At 40.4% G+C, this 20,637-nt stretch overlaps 1 protein-coding gene across 1 annotated transcript in view; it reads right to left on the reverse strand.

Moving 5' to 3' along the window:
- The window catches only part of tcf7l1b (transcription factor 7 like 1b), a 36,743-nt gene extending 25,212 nt beyond the window's left edge, over positions 1-11,531 (reverse strand). Inside the window, exons 1-3 of the mRNA XM_086076658.1 lie at positions 10,720-11,531; positions 10,536-10,608; positions 10,330-10,457 (exon numbers count right to left, since the gene is read on the reverse strand). Coding sequence (XP_085932784.1) covers positions 10,330-10,457; positions 10,536-10,608; positions 10,720-10,905 — 387 coding nt within the window. The 5' untranslated portion in view covers positions 10,906-11,531. The remainder of the gene's footprint in view (positions 1-10,329; positions 10,458-10,535; positions 10,609-10,719) is intronic.
- Between the last annotated feature and the right edge of the window lie 9,106 nt (positions 11,532-20,637).

Here is a 20,637-nt window from a genome sequence, read left to right on the forward strand (position 1 = left end):
AAGGCAGAGTCAGAGTTAACCGTGAGTGATACACACATGCCTACAATTAGGGAGTATCAAAATAAATTCCTCCTAATAAGAACAACATGAAGCTAATCTTGACTTTTTAAGAGACTCGCTGATGCATTTTCCCCCCATCGCCTCGGAGGGGTTCTGTGGACTGGATCTTAGAGCTCTGGCATTAGTAAACTGTAAACAAAAACAGCGAGAAAAGTTGGTGGCGTATGTGCAGCCATGTGAATGCGAACCTCCGTCTCCAGTATGCTGAAAGCCACTGTAGTATTTAAATCGGGCAAGGAGGGAGGAAGACTGGGCCAAGCATTCTGGAGCTCAGCTGTGAGGCTCTAAGCCGTTGCCCTAGGGTTTTTGTCCTGCCTTTCAGTGCAAGTCTGAGGTAGTCAAAGAACCTATTCATGGCCGGCGCTCCCCCTGCCAACACACCCATACAGCCCCAGTTAAGTCAGCCGAGAGCTATAGAGCCTCCCCATTTCACACGAGAATCAGACCTGCCCCTAAAGCCTGCTTCAGGGATCTCCAATGGCCAGCCCCTCCAACCTATGTACAAATCAAACAAAAGGGCTTCTCGGCCCATTCCATGTCATATAAGGTTGATTAGATCTTCTTCTTTTTTTTCTTCCTGATGTAGATACTCTAAATTTGAGGCAAAAGCCAGCGACATTTGTCAGGACTTGGTGTCTAGCCATATAAATGGCCAGGGGATTATGTCAACAGAGAGTCATCCGAGCGCTTTCGACGGACAGTACAACCTGAACATGCCACATGTCTCCAAAGAAACCAAATCATGTGGATCATCTGAGTTAGACACTAGGGGAATTTCACCAGTGTCTTATGTCTACGGAACACAAGGTTCCTCAACCACAGTTTTTACTTAGAACTAATCAAGAACATTACCTCAACATTTTAAATTAAACTGATAAGGTTAGGAAAGAGTGATATCCTGTGTTTGAGGCAGATGTGACACTCACTAGCAGTCCATCAGACGTTACTATCGTTTATTCCATCAGGATCCACAAGTCGGTCTTGAGATAAGGCTGCTACACATTTCGGATGACTTGTGCTTTTGCTTGGTTTTAATCTAATTTGATGCTTGCCAGAACATTGTGACTCCTTAACAACTACAATTAGTTTATGAGGGTAAGTGACGGAAGTAGGGGGCACCCAGAGGTTGCGTTATTAATTGTAATTTCATGGGACACTTGTATGAAAAGAATGAAACTAGTATTGGCATAATCATTGTCAGCAAATCAAGGACACATTCTCCCCCACAAATGTCAAAGGTTTCTCTGCAATTACATTCTTCACAAATCTGTTACATGTTATTTGAGTGACAATAAAATTTTATTTTATTTAATATTTCCCCAAATATCAACACATTTTATATTTTGTTTATTATATTTTATGTTTTACTTATTATTTATCTTATATTTATTTTTTACTTATACTGTGGTACACTCAACAAATGCGCACGTGAGCCTCACATAGACATACTCTAGTCGGATTTAATTCACTGATTTTAGGACATGAGACTTGCTTAGCTGAAACTTGTGAAAGACTCAACTTGACTTTGACTTGGAATTCATGAGGCCGGACTTTGACTTTGATCTGAATGACATGAGCCCCATTTTCGTAGACAGGCGCCAGTGTATAAAAAGGGGCACATTTTCGTTTGTGTGTCTAATTTGGAGCATCTCTCAATTTAGTGACAAAAAGTAGACAAGATTTTAGACTCGCAATAATAAATAATAATAATAATAAAAAAAACTGAGTACAACTGAGAAACAGCAGCCGTGGCGTCGCACAAGTCAGCCCACCTCACCATGGAGGTGGGAAATTTTTCCTCCAGGGTGACCGGGGTGTCACGCTGCCATGGCCACCTCAGAATGCATCTTGGCTGGACACAATTTCACTGACGGCCGGCTGAATTTAACAGACTCGCAAAAGTCCATTTAGGACATCAGCATGAGCAAAGTACATTTAGAAGGAAATGCAAAATTCCACTTGCACACAACCGCACACCCACCCGCCAGTTGTTCCATGGCTAAAAATATAATAACGATGACAATACTGCTACTATTACTACTAATAATAATAATCACGAATTTCTGCGATAATACAGACGGTTAGATAGCATGCTGTTTTCATATATTTATGAATGTAGTATGTTGCCATCCAACACACATATCGGTAGAGCACAGAATCTGTCTGCCTGCACTTTGATCAAATCCACCAAAATTGCTTTACACCACCCGCATCACAACTTAGACCTAGTTTCACCTGGTCTAAAGTCTACTTTCCGACACCAAACTGTCAGGTACGCCAGGGGCATGTAATAGAAAACGCCCTCGGCCCACCGGAATACCAGCAAGGCACCGCGTGGTCTGCTAAATTCCCAAGCACGGCAAACTCGACTTGCCCCAGCATGAAAATGAAGATCCGCCAGTTCTAAAGCCGAGCGCATGTGCGCCTGTCTACGAAAATAGAGGCGTTGGTCTCTCCAGCGTGTCCTGGGTCGTCCCCAAGGCCTCGTCCCAGTGGAACGTGCCCGGAACACCTCACCATGCAAGCATCGAGGAGGCATCTAAACCTCATCTGGCTCCTTTTGATGCGGATGAGAGGGAAGTCAGGCTTTCCCAGTTAAAGCTCTTGCCCTCATGTCCCAAACCCAGATAAGCAGAAGAAAATGGATGGATGAGAAAACAACCGGCTCAAAATGACTGACTAATGTAAATAGCTTGAAAAAAGGCACCCTGGCTATTTCCAACCCAAATTATTGTGCAAACACAATAAATGGACATCCAAGATTATATAAAAAAAATTTTTTAAAAGACTTAATATTGATGCTAATTGTCCTTAGCCCCTTTGTGCCGTTTATTATTATTATGGCAATATATTGGCAGGATTAGCATTAAGCTAGCAGACAAAGCTAAACTAGCAGTTTAATGGAGTGATGTGGTTTAGCAGAACATGTTTGTACTTTAGTATAATGTGCAATGTTTAATTATCTTTGTGTTAGGTGCCAAATCAATAAAGTAAATTTCAAGCCACAAAGTAATCTACCATCCTCCGCAGCACACTTGTCCGACTTTCATTCTTTCCACATAATACATATTTTACAGGAGCGACAATAAGCATCTTAAAGGAAGCACCCTTAGGACCATTTATGGAAAACTGTTTGCTATCTGCCGAACTGTGGTGGTAAAGATACAGAATATTGTTTCATTTTTGACAGCATGGTATTACTGCACATTTTCCATACCAATATACCGTGTGACACTAATACTAACACTATCTTAATATCGTAATCATTACATTGGCGAAGTCCATAAGATTTCCTCAAGATGACTTCTGACTGCAGCCTATCATAATTTGTTTAGTTTTTTTTACATTTTACATTCTGTTTGCAACGCTTACGCAGATACTTAAAGAAGTCAACACCGATCGACTGGTTCCCAATTTTATAAAGGTATAATGCATTGTACCTGACATTTCTATCAATGGATGCTATAAGTTGCATCACCACTGCTGGAACAAACTCAGCGGGAAGCAGCAAAAGTGATTTATAGGTTTAACATGAAGAGCAGCTGCTGTCAACTACTCTCATCCTGGACGGATATCCATTCACTTCTTAATTTAGTATGACCACTACAACCTCACTGATATGAAACACATACTGTGTGACATGGCCTTTCGCCATCCCTCTGTGGACTGGATAGAGTGTATAACAAAAGTGTATGAGGCCTGATAGAAATCTTAGCAGTACTGATGCGACATGTATGTGACTTGATAGCTTCCTGCTGTTTGCTGATTGGGCCGTGGGAGGGAACGGCAGGACATGGCACTCGGTGGAAGACAAGAACCTCCTGATAAGTGAGTGCCTCAAGGTCTGGAAGTAGGCCCACTTCAGGATAACAGGCAAGGAATACTAGGACCCGTATCTGCCCGAGTTTCTGCTCCCTCCACCACCATCTTGTCAACAATCTCCCTTCTCTCGCTTGCTCTCTCTCCCTCTTCTGCTGCTGCCTGTAGAGCTTAAACTGAAAACAGCTGCTCAGAATACCAGACTGATGAAACCTTGTTTAAAGCATTTTCTTTTTCTTCCTGCTGTACAATCACATTTTATTAGCATGGAGTGAAACGTTTAAGGTACAATTATGGACGGAAAGCATTTTTTATGTGAACTAAACTATAGTGTAAGAGTTACATAAACAGTCCAGAGCAAGACACAATATTCCCACCACACCCCCTCCGAAAAACAACTTGAACTTTATAAAAAATTAAAAATAGTATTTCTCGGCATTGGCGAAGAGTCACAGGCTGTAAATGTTCTGCGATGGTCCGTTTCGGTGCACGGTCGGACTTAAGCTTGTATTAAAGTGATGCGTATCATCAACCATAAACGTCTCAAGAATGAATTCAGCTGTTGTGTGCCCTGGCATTTGGGAAACATCTGATGAGCTCAAACGATGATTGTATTTCATTACTTTGTAATGACAACAGAATGCAATACAGTTAAAAAAAAAAAATCATGTTTTAAATTCCTCCGCTATTGTATTGAAGGTCTACGAATCAATACAAAACAATGAACAATGAGCGTACACAGAACTATTGGTTCTTGCACCAGGGCTAACGATTCAGACCACAAAAAAAAAAAACGACACGACTGTCAATCACGTGATATATCGTACATGTCTCCATCTCGTCTATGGTTAGTGATGATTAGCAGCTGGAGGTTTTCAGAATCCTCCTTTAACTGTCAGTCCCATAAAGGCTAAACGGCACACTGACCATCCGCGGCTAGCTCTATGAATGAAGGCTGATAACACAGTACATGTGCAGATAAGTACTGTGCAATATCCAACGGGAATAAATTGGAGTTATTTAAGAGATATTTTGCATCACTGTAAGAAGAGGTCTCTTTTCTCGAGATATTTGACATACGTGGTCTAATTTCAAACTTATGATAAGAGATAAAAAGTAGAAGACAGAGCAATCTCAGGTGAAAGCATGTTCACCTTTGGCCAACAACAAAGTTCAGCAAAATGTTCACATGGAAAAACTATGTACCAAAAAACCCCAGACTATGTACTAGCATCAGCCAAACACGAGAAGGGAAAAACACATCAATCGATAAAAACACATTTGCGCACATATTCATGCTGCTACATCAAAGGGATTCATTGATGTCACTGAACATGGGGAGTGTGCGTCTTGAGAGAGGAGATGTTGGTGATCCTTTCCTCAAAGGGTGCTGAGATGCTCCTGATGGGCCCCGCGCTGAAGAAGCCGGAGTGCACTTTAAACAGAATTTGTAATGCCAGGCGGGGGGGCGGGTGGTTAGGTAGTGAACTAGCGAGGACATTGACGCTATCGCTTGCTTTTCGCAGACCCGCAAGGGAAGAAGACAGACCACGATTGACACCATTTCCACACAAGTAAGGAACTCGCGCATGTTCCCATGAAACCCAGAAAGACAGGTTGTGTATAAAGCAACAGAGGTAACGTATTATTTAAGTGTCACTTGACATGGCATCTGCTGATCTGACAGTTGTTCAGTGAGCACTTTTATGCATTTGACAGGATGTATTACTAATAATTAATACTGACTATAATTACCACCACAATAATTACATTTACTTTGTTTTGCCCTAATTAAACTTTATTTCTTGATTGGTCATTTGTAATGTAAGGGAAATGAGATGGGGATTCGGTTATAGGACAATAGAATACAGTGGAACCTCTGAGGTTTGGAATTTGACCAATATTTTCTAGAAAAATGTCCATGTGAAGCATAATTTTTTTTTAGTTCAACCTGCGGTCAAGCATGTCAACACGCTGATGGTTAGTATACAGCATGAGATCTTAGTATGGATGTTTGATAAGGGATGTAAGTACTGTACTCAATTCTTGAGTATCGTAGTCACCGATACCACCAGTACTTTTGATTACATCAAATTCCTACCACCAAAAAAATGATAGATAATAAAAAAAAAAGACCTATATATACACCAATATATAATTTTTCCTTAAATGTGCATGTATTTAACAGCAATTTTTCTACTTTTGAGTTCCTGATTGCAAACTGGCCACAAGAGGCCGTCGATCCCGATGCCTGGTATCGGTACACGCCCATCCCTAGACCCTAGTATAGCTCACGAGAGCTCAACTCTGTGTTGTCTTGCTTTTTCTTTGGCATTTTATTTTTTCAGCACAAGCCGCAACAAGGGTTCTAAAGGGGAAGTCAACCTTAAATACTTCTTGACAATAATATGTTTTATGTGACCTCACTAGTTTAAACATGCCATTCTTATTAATATTAATTTGATGGAATATGAGTTATGAAGCAAAATCCAGCCGTTTTTATCCATCTTAATGGGCAGCCATTTTGCCACTTGCCGTCGACTGAAGATGACATCACAGTTGCTCAGGGCTCAGGCAACAACCAATCCGTTTTCTGAAGCTGAGCTGTGATTGGTTGCTTTTCACTCGACAGCAAGTGGCAAAATGGCCGCCTTCTGATACTGGTGAAAACTGCTGGATTTTGCTGCTTAACTCATATTCCACTAACACAATATTAACCAGAATACCGCATTTAGACTAGTGGGGCTGATTAGAACATATCATTGTCAAGAATTTTTTGGGAGGGTTGACTTCAACTTTGAGAAAAGCAAGAGAATAGAAGAATATATATTGGAAGTTCTAAAGCGGAGTCATAGGGCAAAGAAAAAATATATGATTTATAGTATAGTTGATATTTTGTTGGTTTTAGATTTTACTATCACCTCATTATGCATTTGTCAATAACGTTACAGGTGTTCAATCATTTTTATATTCCGATCATTTAAGTTATTTTTACACTCGTATGACTGATAGGGTACTTTAGGATAGGTTTTCTTCCACATTCCAAAAACTTGACACAATTACTCAAAGCTATGAATGAGAGCGTCAATGACGTTTGTGTGGTCGACTGTCGACCAGTCCGGGGTGCCTCTCGTTAGCTGGGATCGCCCCCAGCTCGCCCGTGACCCCCAAGGAGGACAAGCCGTATAGAAAACGACTGGATGGTTTGAATCCAATATGAGCGAGCCTTTAAACCAGCAGTGACATTTTTGTGGTTGCTGCCATTTGGTTTTTAATTAATCAGTGCCACTAAACCGACGGAGGTGTTTGTCTTTGAAGGGAAAATCTTTTAAAAACTATATAGCCAGTCAAAAATGGTGGCTCTGTTGACATAGTGCTTGGCTGAAAAAATATTTGCACACTAGCATCCAGATTACTTGCAGCGGAGGAATACAACACTGGGGGTTGTTAGAATGTGAGCGCTGGACACTGTTGCCTCTGTTGCAAAGTATCCACAGGGCTTCACCTGAACACGCCATCGCCACCTCCCGTAACCCTCGCAGACTTTACACACACGCAAACGTGCTCCGCGCATGAGTGCACGCTCACACACACGCACGCACGTCCCAAGGTGAATAGAGTGCGCAACCTGATGAAAAGACACCTCCACACAAACAGCATTTGCTTATGTAGGGAGAGGCCCTTTTATTCATCACGACAATGTCTGTGTTGACTTTTCTTTGTCTGATTTAAGCAGCAAACGCAACAGAAAGCGAAGGGGGTGGGGTTGGGGAGGGGGGGGTAGTCAGAGAGGCATGCAATTGTAGCCTCTGACATGTTCAGACTTACACAAGCTTTCCATTCATATCTCAATCTGCCACAAAATTCTATTCAACAATCATGCTCATAAGTTTGTATGTTTGATGAAGATATATTTGAGAGGTGAACCTCGCTCTCGCTTACTCGCAACCTCTCACACACAAGAGGCATTTCACTCTTTAGTGGCGATGATGACGATGATGATACTTGCGGAATTTGTTTCAAAGTGCTGATGAGGCGTCAAGCAGATTCAGCCATTAAATCTGGCACCGCTCTGTCACTACTGGAACAATGAGGTGACGATCACGTCAGTGGATTGACAAACAACAAGCTGGATTTAGACTCGGTGGGACAAACCTCCGCCCCTGAACGGGCAGGCGTCTGCTGGAACATCTCTGCAAACATAAAACCTCCTCCTCAGCCCTCGCTGGATTACAGCGGAATGTCAGCTCGGAACGGGCTTTAAATCAGTTATGCTTGGCCCTCGGGGGGAGTCTGAGCTGATCCCATGTAGCCCGTCTCTCATTGCTCATGATAGATTCGCCACATCCAAATTTAAAAGCTCCACACCCAGGGACATCACTGCCTGATTACTCTTTACTGTATTTCGCAACTTTTATTATATTGACTGTATATGTCATAAAGTATAAATAGTAGAAAAGCAAGCCAGAAACCAAAACAAAAACAAGCCTGCACACATTGTTGTACTCGTAACCACAAATACCCTTTGATTACCTTTTAACCTTATGAAATGGCAGCTTTCCACATGCAAACAAAAGCAAACGATCACGTTACCTGCGATTAATCACGTGATCTGTTTGCAACTTGAGCGTGTCTCATGTTGCACAAACATACAAAAAAAAAACGTACACATAAAACAAACTTGCCAGGCCCAAAGCAACAAGGCACAATAAATAAACCGTGCCCAGGCCGGTGGATTGTTTGTCTCTTACGGCTCCAGGGATGACAGCACATTTCAGGGTACCCTAGGGGCAAATCTTATCTCACCAGACATTCTGCGTTTTCTACAAGCGTTTGTGCGATGAATGTAACTGTAAAGACCAGAAGATAAACTCTCACACAAACGTCAAAGCCAGGCTGTTGGAAAATGATTGTACTCAAATTTCAACAAACCAAACCCTGATTTTTAGGAGAAAAGAAGCCACGAATCAATTAGACTCTCAATGTTAAAGAGCTGTGTAATATGGAGACCATAAAAAGGCTCCTAAGTATGCCAGCTTTTGTCTGCTTGCTTTTTTTTTCTGCTATGGGGATGATAGACACAGTCAGCGAGCTCTGCCCCATTGACCTCATTCTTTTTTCGCTCATGAGGGTCGAAGCTTTTCACTATTTTTTTTATCTTACGCAACAAGCTTTAATTTAAGTAAAAACAGTCAAAGACACAAGTAGCCAATGAGATGATATAAACATGTTTAAAAATAAACATATCAGATAAATAACACGCAGACATCGATTATGGAACTATATATATATATATATATATATATATGAGCTACAAGTTGTCGTGCATGGCCCAGTGAGAGCAGAGAGTGGCCATTTAGTTAATGAGCCCCAATGGAGAGACCTCCAATGAAGCCATCAAGACTGTTCAGAATAACAATGGTCAACTAACGCCTTTCTAATTGTATGGAAGGTACAGGGAGGTGAGGGGAGAGGGCCTGCAACAGTGAAAAGACGACGGAAAGAAAAAAAAAGATGGGAGGGGGTCTTTTCAGTCCGATGCCTGCGGGCTTTAACGAAAGTACTTGTTTTTGGGGGGCGGGAGTGACAAGGGTTGGGGGATGGACTAATCTGAGAAATGCACCTCTCCAACATTCGACTTTTTATAATAAAGCATAGCCTACTAAAAGTTACGTGAATATAATTATGGGAAAATTCTAAATTAAAAAACACTTACACCCTGCCGGAATCACATTTAGCTTAGTGGGTAATTTCAATTTACCTAAAAATTATCACCATGTCTTCTTTTTTTATTTTATTTTAATTAGCATTCACCCAACATTGTGCTGAATGCAAACTATAAAAACAAAAGCATAGTATTTTTAGCATTAAAGCTGCACACCCACCACACAGTGTGGCATACTAAACAAGCTCCTGCAAGCTCTCCATCAACACTTTAAATCTGTCTCCTCAAAACATTTTTTAAAAAATGTGGACGACAACTGTCCCTGCCGCTGCAGTGTGATAACACCTATTTATGTCAAAGCAAGGTATTATTACATAGTTGTGACTATTGGGTGTGACTTCAGCTACTTCTTTATAAATTGCACAGTGTAAACACAGCGAGCTGATGGGTAGTAGCATGGAACAAAAACACCTCAACCATTACACACAGAGCTAAATACTAAATAAATACTCCAAAGTTCCCACGAGTTATTAAAAATTTGAATAATTTTGGAATAAGTCTATCACATTTGCATAGTCAAATACAACTCAAGAAGGCAGGGAGTAATTTAGATCACCCTCAGAAGGACAAAGAAGTAGCTCCCCGGGAGGCCACTCTGAGGGAATATGGCGGTTTGGCAGTGCACGAGAAACTTTTAGGCCGAGCCAAAGTTTGTGCAGACTGCAGAGTGAGCGAGACTACAGGAAAGGAGTAGTTTGAGATTAGCAAAGGACGTGGAAACTTACTGTTCTCGCGCTGGGAGAAAGAGAGCCATTGGATATGTATGGGTTGGTGAGGTCTGGGATCATGAGAAAGGGGTAGCCAGGGTAGTGGGGGCTCTTAAAGAGACCTCCATCGTGCTGTCTTCTCAGTGCTGCAAATATACAAATAAGTTAGCCATCACACGCAAAACTATTTTGGAGTCCACATTGAGTCTTTTTGCCTTTCTTACCTTCAGTAAAGTAGTCTCTTGCTTTCTCATAACTTTCAGAGTCAACTCTGGTTTGGGGACGCCTCTCTGCTTGCTGACAGGGGGCATGCGCACACATAAACTAGTTAAACTTTTCAACAAATTCAAATCAAACATAAAGATGCACAGAAAAGAGGGGTGAAAGTCAATTCGTTTAGTTTCTTACCTCCGAGTCTGACGAGCTGCTGTTGTTTTCCGACTCGTTTACCAGCGAGGATTTCACGTCATCCAAATCTCTTTCCGCCGAGACATTTTCGGAAATCTTTTCCTCTTGCTCCCCTTCGTCTTTAAAAGATATCATTTCATCGTTGGCCCCCAAATCATCCCCGCCACCTCCGTTCAGCTGTGGCATTTTTGCACACCAGTAAAAATGGATCGAAAGAGGGGAAGAAAAAAAACAACGTGAATGCAACCGCTAGAGCAAACCACTTGTAATCAGATCGTCCAAACGGCTCAGTGGAGAGATACAACTAACTACAAGAAAGTGTCCATTTTTCATCTTCTGGACGTGGTCCTAACGTCCATGGCAAGAATAATCCACGGTATTTGCAACAACTTGTCAAAGTTTGTCTCCTTGGAAGCGCGTGCGTCCCCTCAACGTGCGTCCCGACCACTGTGGGATGTCCTCATGTAGAGCCCCGGGGGCCACAAAAACTACTGCAGTCCAAGCCAGCGAGAGGTTACTCAATGCACTAAAGATCCATGTGTGAGGAAACAATGGCTACAGCCCCCCCCCAAAAAAAACAAAAAAAAACACGCGAGAATGTGCGGCTGCTTTGCCTCCTAAAGTTTGAGCCAACGTGAGGTTGTTTCACTCCGAAAAGAAATGCAAGTCAAACGAGTTGTTTAAAATGAATGTAAAACAAATGAAAGCAAATAAAGTATGTTTATCTGGACGCGGTCGCTCTTTCCCTCCACATCGCGCGCCCGAGAATGTGCCCCGATAACAAGTTGGCTGCTCAAGTGGAAGAGCGCAGCCCAAGCGTGCGTGCAGAGGAGGAGTTTACTCTGAAAACCGACACTTCTTCGTCCAGCAAAGCTGCTATTCTTAACCCTCGAGATACCAACACACAATGAAGACGTCCAACTTTTGTTCTTCTTCTCATATTATGTTTCACGCGGCAAATATCCACACGCTGGCCACCAAATTAGGTACACCAACACAATCTTATGTGGGTTATGTTCCTAAAGCTGCCATTGCAGAACAATTGAAGGGGAATTATTTCAAAAAACAAAACGGCAATGTCAGTACTTAAATGATGTTAAAATGCACGATTTAATGTAATTATCTGCATTGATTAAAATTAGGATTCTTAGGCTTTAGCACAGGTCAAAGGTTGTCTTTAAGTCAATTCATCAGATTTTTTTCTATATAGAACATTGTTGACAACTGTGCGATTGTGTGTGCGTGTATATGCTTGTGGTTATTTGGCCTTGGCGTTGGCCTTGGATGAGTGTGACCTGGTGGACAAACAGCTGTATCCTTTAAAATGTGACTTGCAGTATTCAATCGTCACTATGTATGTTGGGTTATGTTATTTTCAATAAATTAAGTTGGGGAAAAAATAAATGTCAGGGTATTTTCGCATCTCAAACATAGTTAATTGCAGGCATAAGAAATATGCTAGACAAAGTAGCATCATTTTTTCCAGGCCATAAAAGTGGTATTTGATTGACAGCTGTGCTGGGTGTTGTGTATATATTAATATACATTTTTTAATCTTTCGAATTTAAAAGGTAGCCAAACCTCACTTCACTTTTCCTTCCAACCTTCGCATCCCTTACCAAAGCAACGCCCCTCATGAATGTACATACGAACAATAAGCAGTGTAAAAGTCGACATTAGGCAAGGTGGCATGGCTTATTCATAATGAAAAATTGCCAAACACGAAATGTTACCGGTTTTATGTTGTATTTGCCATGTACAATAAATTATAAATAGAAGAGGAATGATAAATGAGAACAGTGAGAACAATTACTGTGATGATGATTTTCCAGGCCCTGCAATGTAGCCATGTGCAAAAATAAATAAATAAATAATAATCACAATTACATATGTTTATCCTTGATTTGTTTTGAGGGCTGTCCAGTTTCTTCTATGTAACTTTTGTTGCTGCATGTTTTTCAATAATCGGTGTGAAGGTAGACAAGGTGTGTGTGAGCGTTATGCAGTAGTACGTTTAGAAATGATCATCAAAAAATTTATTTGAGGCATAGACTGTGGCCAGAGAGTGATGAATTATCAAAATACAGTATTGTATAGTGATAATAATCTTCTCCTGTCAGGTCATACAGACAGTTACAACATATACAGTATGAAAAAAAATTTTTTTTGAATATCGCAAACTCTACCTTTTAATGCTATGATTTCAACATTTACCACAAAATTGCATTTGATTAGTTTAACAATTAAGTAGAATCAAACAATTGTTTTGTGTTTCGCTAACTAAATACAATAGTAAAAAAAAAACAGCTTTACATTTGCAAGTATTAAGAAAAGTCTTTGTTTCTTTTTCTGAGTGTTGTTCCACTATATTTTTATAATTGTGGTTATAGCTGAGTCATACTAGGTGGTGTTTGTGAAGGCTGAAGGGTCACTAAATATTTAAAACACAGCCCAGTATTATGCAACATCAGATAATAAATGTACAGTTGAATATGTTTCTGACTAATATAGCTATATGATTTTATATTATATCATATCATATGATATGATATCACATTATATCAAATGTCACCAAAATAAATCATTGGTGTTGAAATGTACAGTATTTGCACGAGTAAATAAAGAGTTAATGAAAGTGTATATTCAATTTTTTATTCCCGTATCACTTTTAAAATCATTATTGCATTGTCAATACTTCCTTCAAGTTTAAATTGAGCCAGACTTCAGCAGCAATCGAGCCAAGACTTTACAAATCCTGTTGAACTTCACCTTAAGTGAGTGACATGTCAAGCAGTGAGGGTGTCACAATTACACGTTGCCATAATTGCATGTGCTGTCAAACAATAATCTGGCAGAGATACAAGCATGAGTACCTGGGATCAGTATGTTGGTGGCGCAACTCAAGGCAAGAGTGAAGCAAGCTTGCGACCATCGAGGGCCTCCTCTGAGAGTCTGCCTCTTGTTTTCCCTCACACGAGACTCAAATACACGAGCCGCATTTGTTCATTTGAGGAACAGCACTGGAGGGCCAATGTTGCAAGCAGTCATGGAACAAGGGAAGTGGTTAGATTTTTTTTTCTTCCCTGTGTTATGACGCTTCTTTAATCCTTACTTCCTGCAACCTTTACCTTCTCTACTATAAATCGGCGGACTTGCAGAGTTCTGACACAATTTGACAGGCTTCCCCCTCATTGAAAAATGATGTTCTTGATGTTGTGGACTGTGTCAGCATGCTAAGAGCTGATTGACAATTCGACGTCTCCGTGGGCCTCATTAGATCTCTTCTCCCTGTGGGGTTTGTTTGCATGTAACTGTATTTATTCTGTAGAAGGCAACCTATACTTGAGAGGAGGGTTGCAGTTTGCTTGTTTGCATAAATACATGTTTGCACCAGTGCATAGGTGACTATTTGCCCACCGGGCTAACATATCTTTTTCATGGGCTATAACATGCTATGAACACAATAGAAGGCATTCCCGTCTTATACCCACCAAAAATATGACATTTCTTCCCTCTCAATGTTTCATGCTGCCACTTTGTATATTAATGAACTCAAATTATAAACGCGTCAAGGAAGGCAAAAGAGGAGATTTTCAGAAATTGCAGGTCATGGGTATAATAGACAGGCATGCCCCAGCAGGTGCAACCGCAATTATTCAGGGCTTATGAATGATTAACAATGCCAATCAAATATCAAAACAAGTTGACATGAAAAATGATTAAAGCATGCATTAGAAGTTGATGAATAGGGAGGCGATATCACATTCGGTTATGTGCTATATCTCAGCCACCGTAGACATGCAGGCGGACCCCTGTTGTTCACAGTACAATGTTGCAGCAGAGTGAGACATGACACACCGGTGGCGAATACACAAATCCTAGCTGAGATGCTTTATTCCAACAGAATGTGGTTGTTGGAATAAAAATGAAAGGAAAAGGAGAACTAGGGCTCTTTACATGTCACTGTTTTAACAACAGCAACACAAAAAGTTAAAAACAGGTCTGTTTAGGTGTTCAGTTACATGACAATTGCATTTTGGAACCTGTGAACAAAAAACAAAACGAAAAAACAGGTAGAGTGGATGCTTTTTGGCACGCCTCGCCTGAAATCTGAAAATAGTCTGTGAAAAGAGTGAAGACACATGCGGAATTTCCAAACGGAAGTTCGGAACCTGTGCAAATACGTCACAACCAAAACAACAATGGTGGACCACAATGCTGTTGTGGCTTCTCCAGCAATGGCCACTAATACGCCAACAATGGTCATCAAAGGACAGTTTTCATTTTTTTCTTTGATAAACTCAGAAGAATACAGTTGGTAGTTAGTGAGCATGTGTCATGTTTCTTTACAGAGTGCCGTCGCCAACTTCTGGCGCAGCGCATCTGACAATTTGGTTACAGAAAGTAGACCGCTCGACCTAAAGACGGGCACATCTTACTTTTCGTGCCGGGGCAAGTCTAGCCTTGTGTGTTTATGAATTCCGTAGATGCAATACACCTCTTTTGCGCACCGAACTGCTGAGGTAGTTGAGATTTTAGATTCGGTAAAACCAGGTCTAACTGGTAGCGCAGCAGGTGTAATGCAATTTTTGTGGATACGATTGAGGCGCAGGCGGTGGATTTCATTCAATGTGGTCTCCAATTGCCCACATCACATATAGAATAGAATAGTCTCTATTGCCATTGTATGCAGCCAAGAATATCATCTGGAAGGGGAGATCTTGCTGTTTTCTTGCCATTATATCATGCACAGACCCCAATGAATCTATTTTTGTTACCACAATGTCAAGCTAGGCGTACTGCGCTGCGAGCCTCCGACAACCCTGATTTTAATGTAAATGTGGGCTGCCGTTACGATTGGCGGGGATAGCGCTTTCTTCCATCCAATTACGCCCACCAAATCTACGAAAATATCGCGGATTTGTATTTGGGTCCAAAATTCATACATTATGGGGTTGATCTTGGGTTGCTATTTTGCGGGGTTTTCAAAGATTATTGACCACCCATTCCGCACCCCACCCCTCCCAGATTTACTGTATATTTTATTATGTTGCTATTTTTCTCATAATAGCTTTGTTATGGCTCAGTAGAAGTGTAACACCCCCCCCCCAAATTTTTTTTTTTTTTTTTTACGTCCTCTACTTTGCGTAAATTCACATATCGCGGGTGGGCGTGTAATGTAACACCCCCAAAAAGTGAGGGAACACTGTACACCAAATACACTAAATAAACAAAGTGAAAGAAATTATGGAGCAGCATTTTTTTTAGTCTGTTCTCTAAATTCTCAGTTTTGATCCATTTTTCACAATTGAATGTCTTCAAGGTTCTTGGAAATTGGTTACGAAATTTACATTATATAATCTCTCTATTAACTAACCAAACAGCAATCACTGATGCCAAAAATATCTGTTAACTTTTGAGCTTGTGTGCAGTAAATGAAAGCAAATATTTGTGATACAGCACTTGTCATTGTCTTCGTAACTGAAATTCTAGTCATGAAATTAGCAACAGTTTTTATAGGCAACATTTTTATTGAAAGCGTTGTGTTCTTTAAGCCAATTAATGTTTTATATGCAGTAAATGCGAACTTCATATTTATCCAAACATCCTCTTCTACCATCGGAAATTGTCTCGTTAGAGTGGGATTGATTTCAACGGCGAGATGATGAGGGGTCAGGAGAGATTTGAACAAGCGCAATTTTTGCCCGCGGGCAGATGGAATGGTGGCCAGAAAATGTATTCACAGGATGTTGTTCCTGCATCTGCCTCCCTTTGAAGTTGCTCACTCTGCTCTGGCATGTCATACATGACCGCTTCATTCTCCTCTTGCGCTTTAACAAGTGTGAAAAGGCCGCAAATACTGATCTGGGTATTTGTGATGCTGTGTGTGTGCTGTCATGTTGGAGAAAGAAAGCAGCAGAGCGAGGAGAAAAAAAAGAGAGGGTCGAGATGATGCGAGCCAATCTGCGCTTCCTCTGAGAATTCAAGGTCATCCTTCATGTTTTGCCAAACATTGGCCAGTCACGTTCCAATCAAAGTGGTGCTTTAATTCAGCAGTCATTTCCATCTCATCATGTTTTCACCTCAGTCTTACCAGAGGAGTTCAGTGCCAGTGGGTAAAACTCTCTAATGATACTTGTATATTGTGTGTGGAGTACACAACGATATACACGAACCATCAACGTCAATGCAATGGTGCGCCAATCATGTTTGACTCATTTTAGCACATTACTAATTATAAATAGGCTTAACCTTACATCTAGAATAATTATAATGACGTTTTAATATTTGTTATTTCAACTGTTTTCTTGTAAAAGTTTTCCCATCCATTTGTTTTGAATAAAATATCCTGATTCCAAGTCTGTGCATGTTTGCTTTCACATTAACTCATTTACTGCCATTGACGGCTAAAGACGTCAAAAATTCATTTTAACTATGTCTATTAGTTTAACGTTTTTTCCCCCCGCTTTTGTTAACAAGAGTATGAAAACCTAGAATTGTTTTTATTGTTCATTTACAAAAGATATAAAATTTTGGATCTCACTCTGCTTCGTCTGTCCTTCCTTTCCTCAGTCTCTCCTTTGGTCTCTTGAGGTCTCCCTGATTTGTTGGAATTTAGATGTTTCTGGGGTTGGTGAAGGACTCTGGTTGGTGGCCCGGTGGGTGGTGGGTGGTGTCTGGTCGGTGCTGGATTTCACTTTCCTTTGTTTTCTTTGGTCCTTCCTCGGGTCTCCTGACGGCGATGTTCGGTTTAGGTGAACGGTATGGGATTTTTTTAATAGGTTTTTGGTGAACTAACGAATGCACGCACGCACGCACGCACACACGTACATACACATACTCACCCACATACAAAAAAAGAAAAAAAAGAAAAAGAGCAATGATGATGACATTACCGAATGAACAATACTGAGCTCTTTAAAAAATAAATTGTATTAGTGTAACTTTTTTTTTCCACTTTTGTTAACAAGAGTATGAAAACCTAGAATTTTTTAATTTTTACATTTAGAACTGATATAAAATTTGTGATTAATCGTGAGTTAACTAGTGAAACCATGCGATTAATTACGATTACAAATTCTAATCGCCTGACGCCCCAAATGTTTTATTATCTTTAAAAAAAAATCTTAAAAAAAAAGAAGAGCAAGAAAAGATTAAAGATTAAAATTAATTGTAATTAATCGTGTGACTTCCCTCGTTAACTCACGATTAAAAAAACAAAACAAAAGATTATTAAAAATTAGGCGTCAATGGCAGTGAATTAGTTAATGGCCACAACATAAGGTACAAGTGCAAATTTGAATAAAATAAATGTATATCTGGCTTACAGAGCTCATAACATGGGCGTTTTTAGCCCATTTTTGGGGGTGCTCAAGCACCCTTAAATTGAATTCCAGCACCCGTAAAATTTAGGAGTTTTTTTTAATGTCCTTTTGTCTTTTTTAAGCATCTTATATTTTAACAAAATTACTGCAATTATGCTGTTAGGTATAGCTAGGAACCATTTCAGGTGGTTAGTCAGCTCCACTATCCTCTGTTGGAATTGGAATGGAAGACGCTAGCTGTTTGTCCTGTGCGTGTGTTAACTTTAAAACAAAAGTGCTACTGAAAAACTAACTGATAAGATGCCTGTGACCCAAAAAAAATTCTTTCCTTCATAAATGTGGGAATGAAATTGCATGAAAGTGTACAAAAGGGTTAAATTGATCTTGCCTCGCCAGGAGCTCAGCATCCCTAACCCTCTGACCCTAGAAACAACCCCTGGTTCTTAATGCTATTGCTTAGTCAGTGACATAAGTGGATGTTAATAACCCACACTCCTCAAAATTAGGCTAACGTGAATTTTCCCAGAAAATAAGCAACAAAAATAGTAAACATGATTTTAAAATAATGTTTTAATTTGAAAAACAATTCAGAAAATGATGTCATTGTAACATTAATGGAAAAAGTCCCACAAACGTCTGCCCCAAGAGTTTTCTAAGATTGAAATATTGGATGTCCTTGTTTTTCAAAGGGTTATCGATATTTTTTTATTGATAACTTTATGTGTCAGTGATAGTGTAGTGGTTGACTCACATCATTTGCATTGTCTGCCTTTCACCGAAAGAGGGTCTATCTCCCAACTACCTTCAGCTGGATAAATGGCATAGAAAATGGATTGGAGGGAGGTTTTGCAACGGTAAAGAACAGCACTGCATTATAATAAACAGTGTTGCTGATATTTTATTTACCTTATTAATCTACATGAATTGTTCATGTTTGCTCTTAAATGTACAGAAGCATTTTGTGATGACTGAGTATATACAGTACTGTATATCGCAAAATTTGTATCCATCAGTTTTCTTGAGCAAGCAGCAACACATTTTTGAATATTGCAATACATTTAAAATACCTACAGAGCAAATGCCAAAGCATTGATACAGTTGACTCCAATGAAGATGAAATAGTACTTCCTTTCTTTTTGTATGCTTATGACACAACATGTGACAACCTGGAACTTGTTGTCCTCAATTGCTTCGTCACGACGAACAATTCAAGACAATGAGCAGGATTCTAAATGGCCAGTCATACAATTACTCAGCAGTTTCCTAGTAAACATAAAACAGCAACTTATTTCCAAACATTAAAGACTGGCGAGAGTTTGGTAGGCGCTCACTTCCGCAGTCAGCGTGCCACTGCTACATCTGTCTGGGAGGGGCTCATGCAATCATGGATCTTGCGCGCACACACACACAAAAAAAAAACCTCATATCCGTTCTAATCCATAGATAGGTTCCCTTTCCAGGCTGGTATGGGCGTAAATGCCATTTAAGATTGTGTGACGATATGATTAGATGACAGTTTTTACTGCCTGTAGGGTGTAACTGAAACACTAAACGGTGCAGAGGGAAGGAAATAAAAGACTGAGTTGCAAAGTTTTACTCCTGCTTTTCTCCTTCTTTCTGGTGTAGTGTTGCATTCACAGGATACCTTTTCCAGATGGGTCCCGATTTTAAGACAAGGGAGCTTTTTCACTCTGTTGAACACTCAGTTCCTTACAATTTAGTCCCAGCGGTAGTGCCAAAATGTGCGAATGACCACCGTTTTGTTGAACTTGCATGTTCTTAGAGAATCCAGAAGACAATAAGGAATGTGGAAATCCCTCTTTAGTTGAAGAGAGTATTTTTTATGCATTCCATTCAGCCTCATGCATGTTCACGTTTTCCAGTATTGTATAAGATGATTTTAAGGAGTATTGTTTTCTGAGGACTTCAAGAGCATTCTAGGTTGGCTTGAAAATGTACTAATGGAGAGGAAAGGGCCTTCACTGGTGAGGTGAGGACTCATGTGGTCCCATGTGAGTTGTCTGTATACAAGACTTTCCCCCTTTAATTTCAATTACGAAAAGAGAATGCGCGATTTTTTTCCTGTTGTCTACTTGGCAAACTTATTTTTTATGGTTGAAGTGGAAAATCAGTACCTCTGTGGATACTATTTAACATGCTCAGCTATTAAAGCGCCATAATTGTACACATCGTGTGAGTCAGACTCTCTCCAGATGCCGCATTTAAAAAAAATAAAATTTGCAACAGGTTTTTATTGAATTCAGCGATCCTTTTGCAAGGTCACAGTCTGTAAGCGTCTGTGTTTTCTCAGCTGAGGATGCATGGCTTCGCATCCTCGGAAGGCTGCAAATTCTTTCCCGTGATGTAAACCAAGTTGAAGTGTGAGCCCGTTGACTTCATTGAGTATCCCTTGCCAGAGTTTTATAAGCGTTGTGCAAATGAAATGGTTTGCATTACGTGTGAACTATACGTTCCGCAGAGGCATGCGCGGCTGCCGACAGCTGGAAGTAACTCGAACCCACTTCGGTCACTTATCAGCGCTGGCATCCCTGCCATTTCCCATAGCCATCTTCAGGCTGGAAGAATCCAGACA

The sequence above is a fragment of the Leptonotus elevatus genome, chromosome 5 (genome assembly GCF_054856555.1).
Source record: "Leptonotus elevatus isolate MCC_2025b chromosome 5, RoL_Lele_1.0, whole genome shotgun sequence".
Classification (NCBI taxonomy): Eukaryota; Metazoa; Chordata; class Actinopteri; order Syngnathiformes; family Syngnathidae; genus Leptonotus; species Leptonotus elevatus.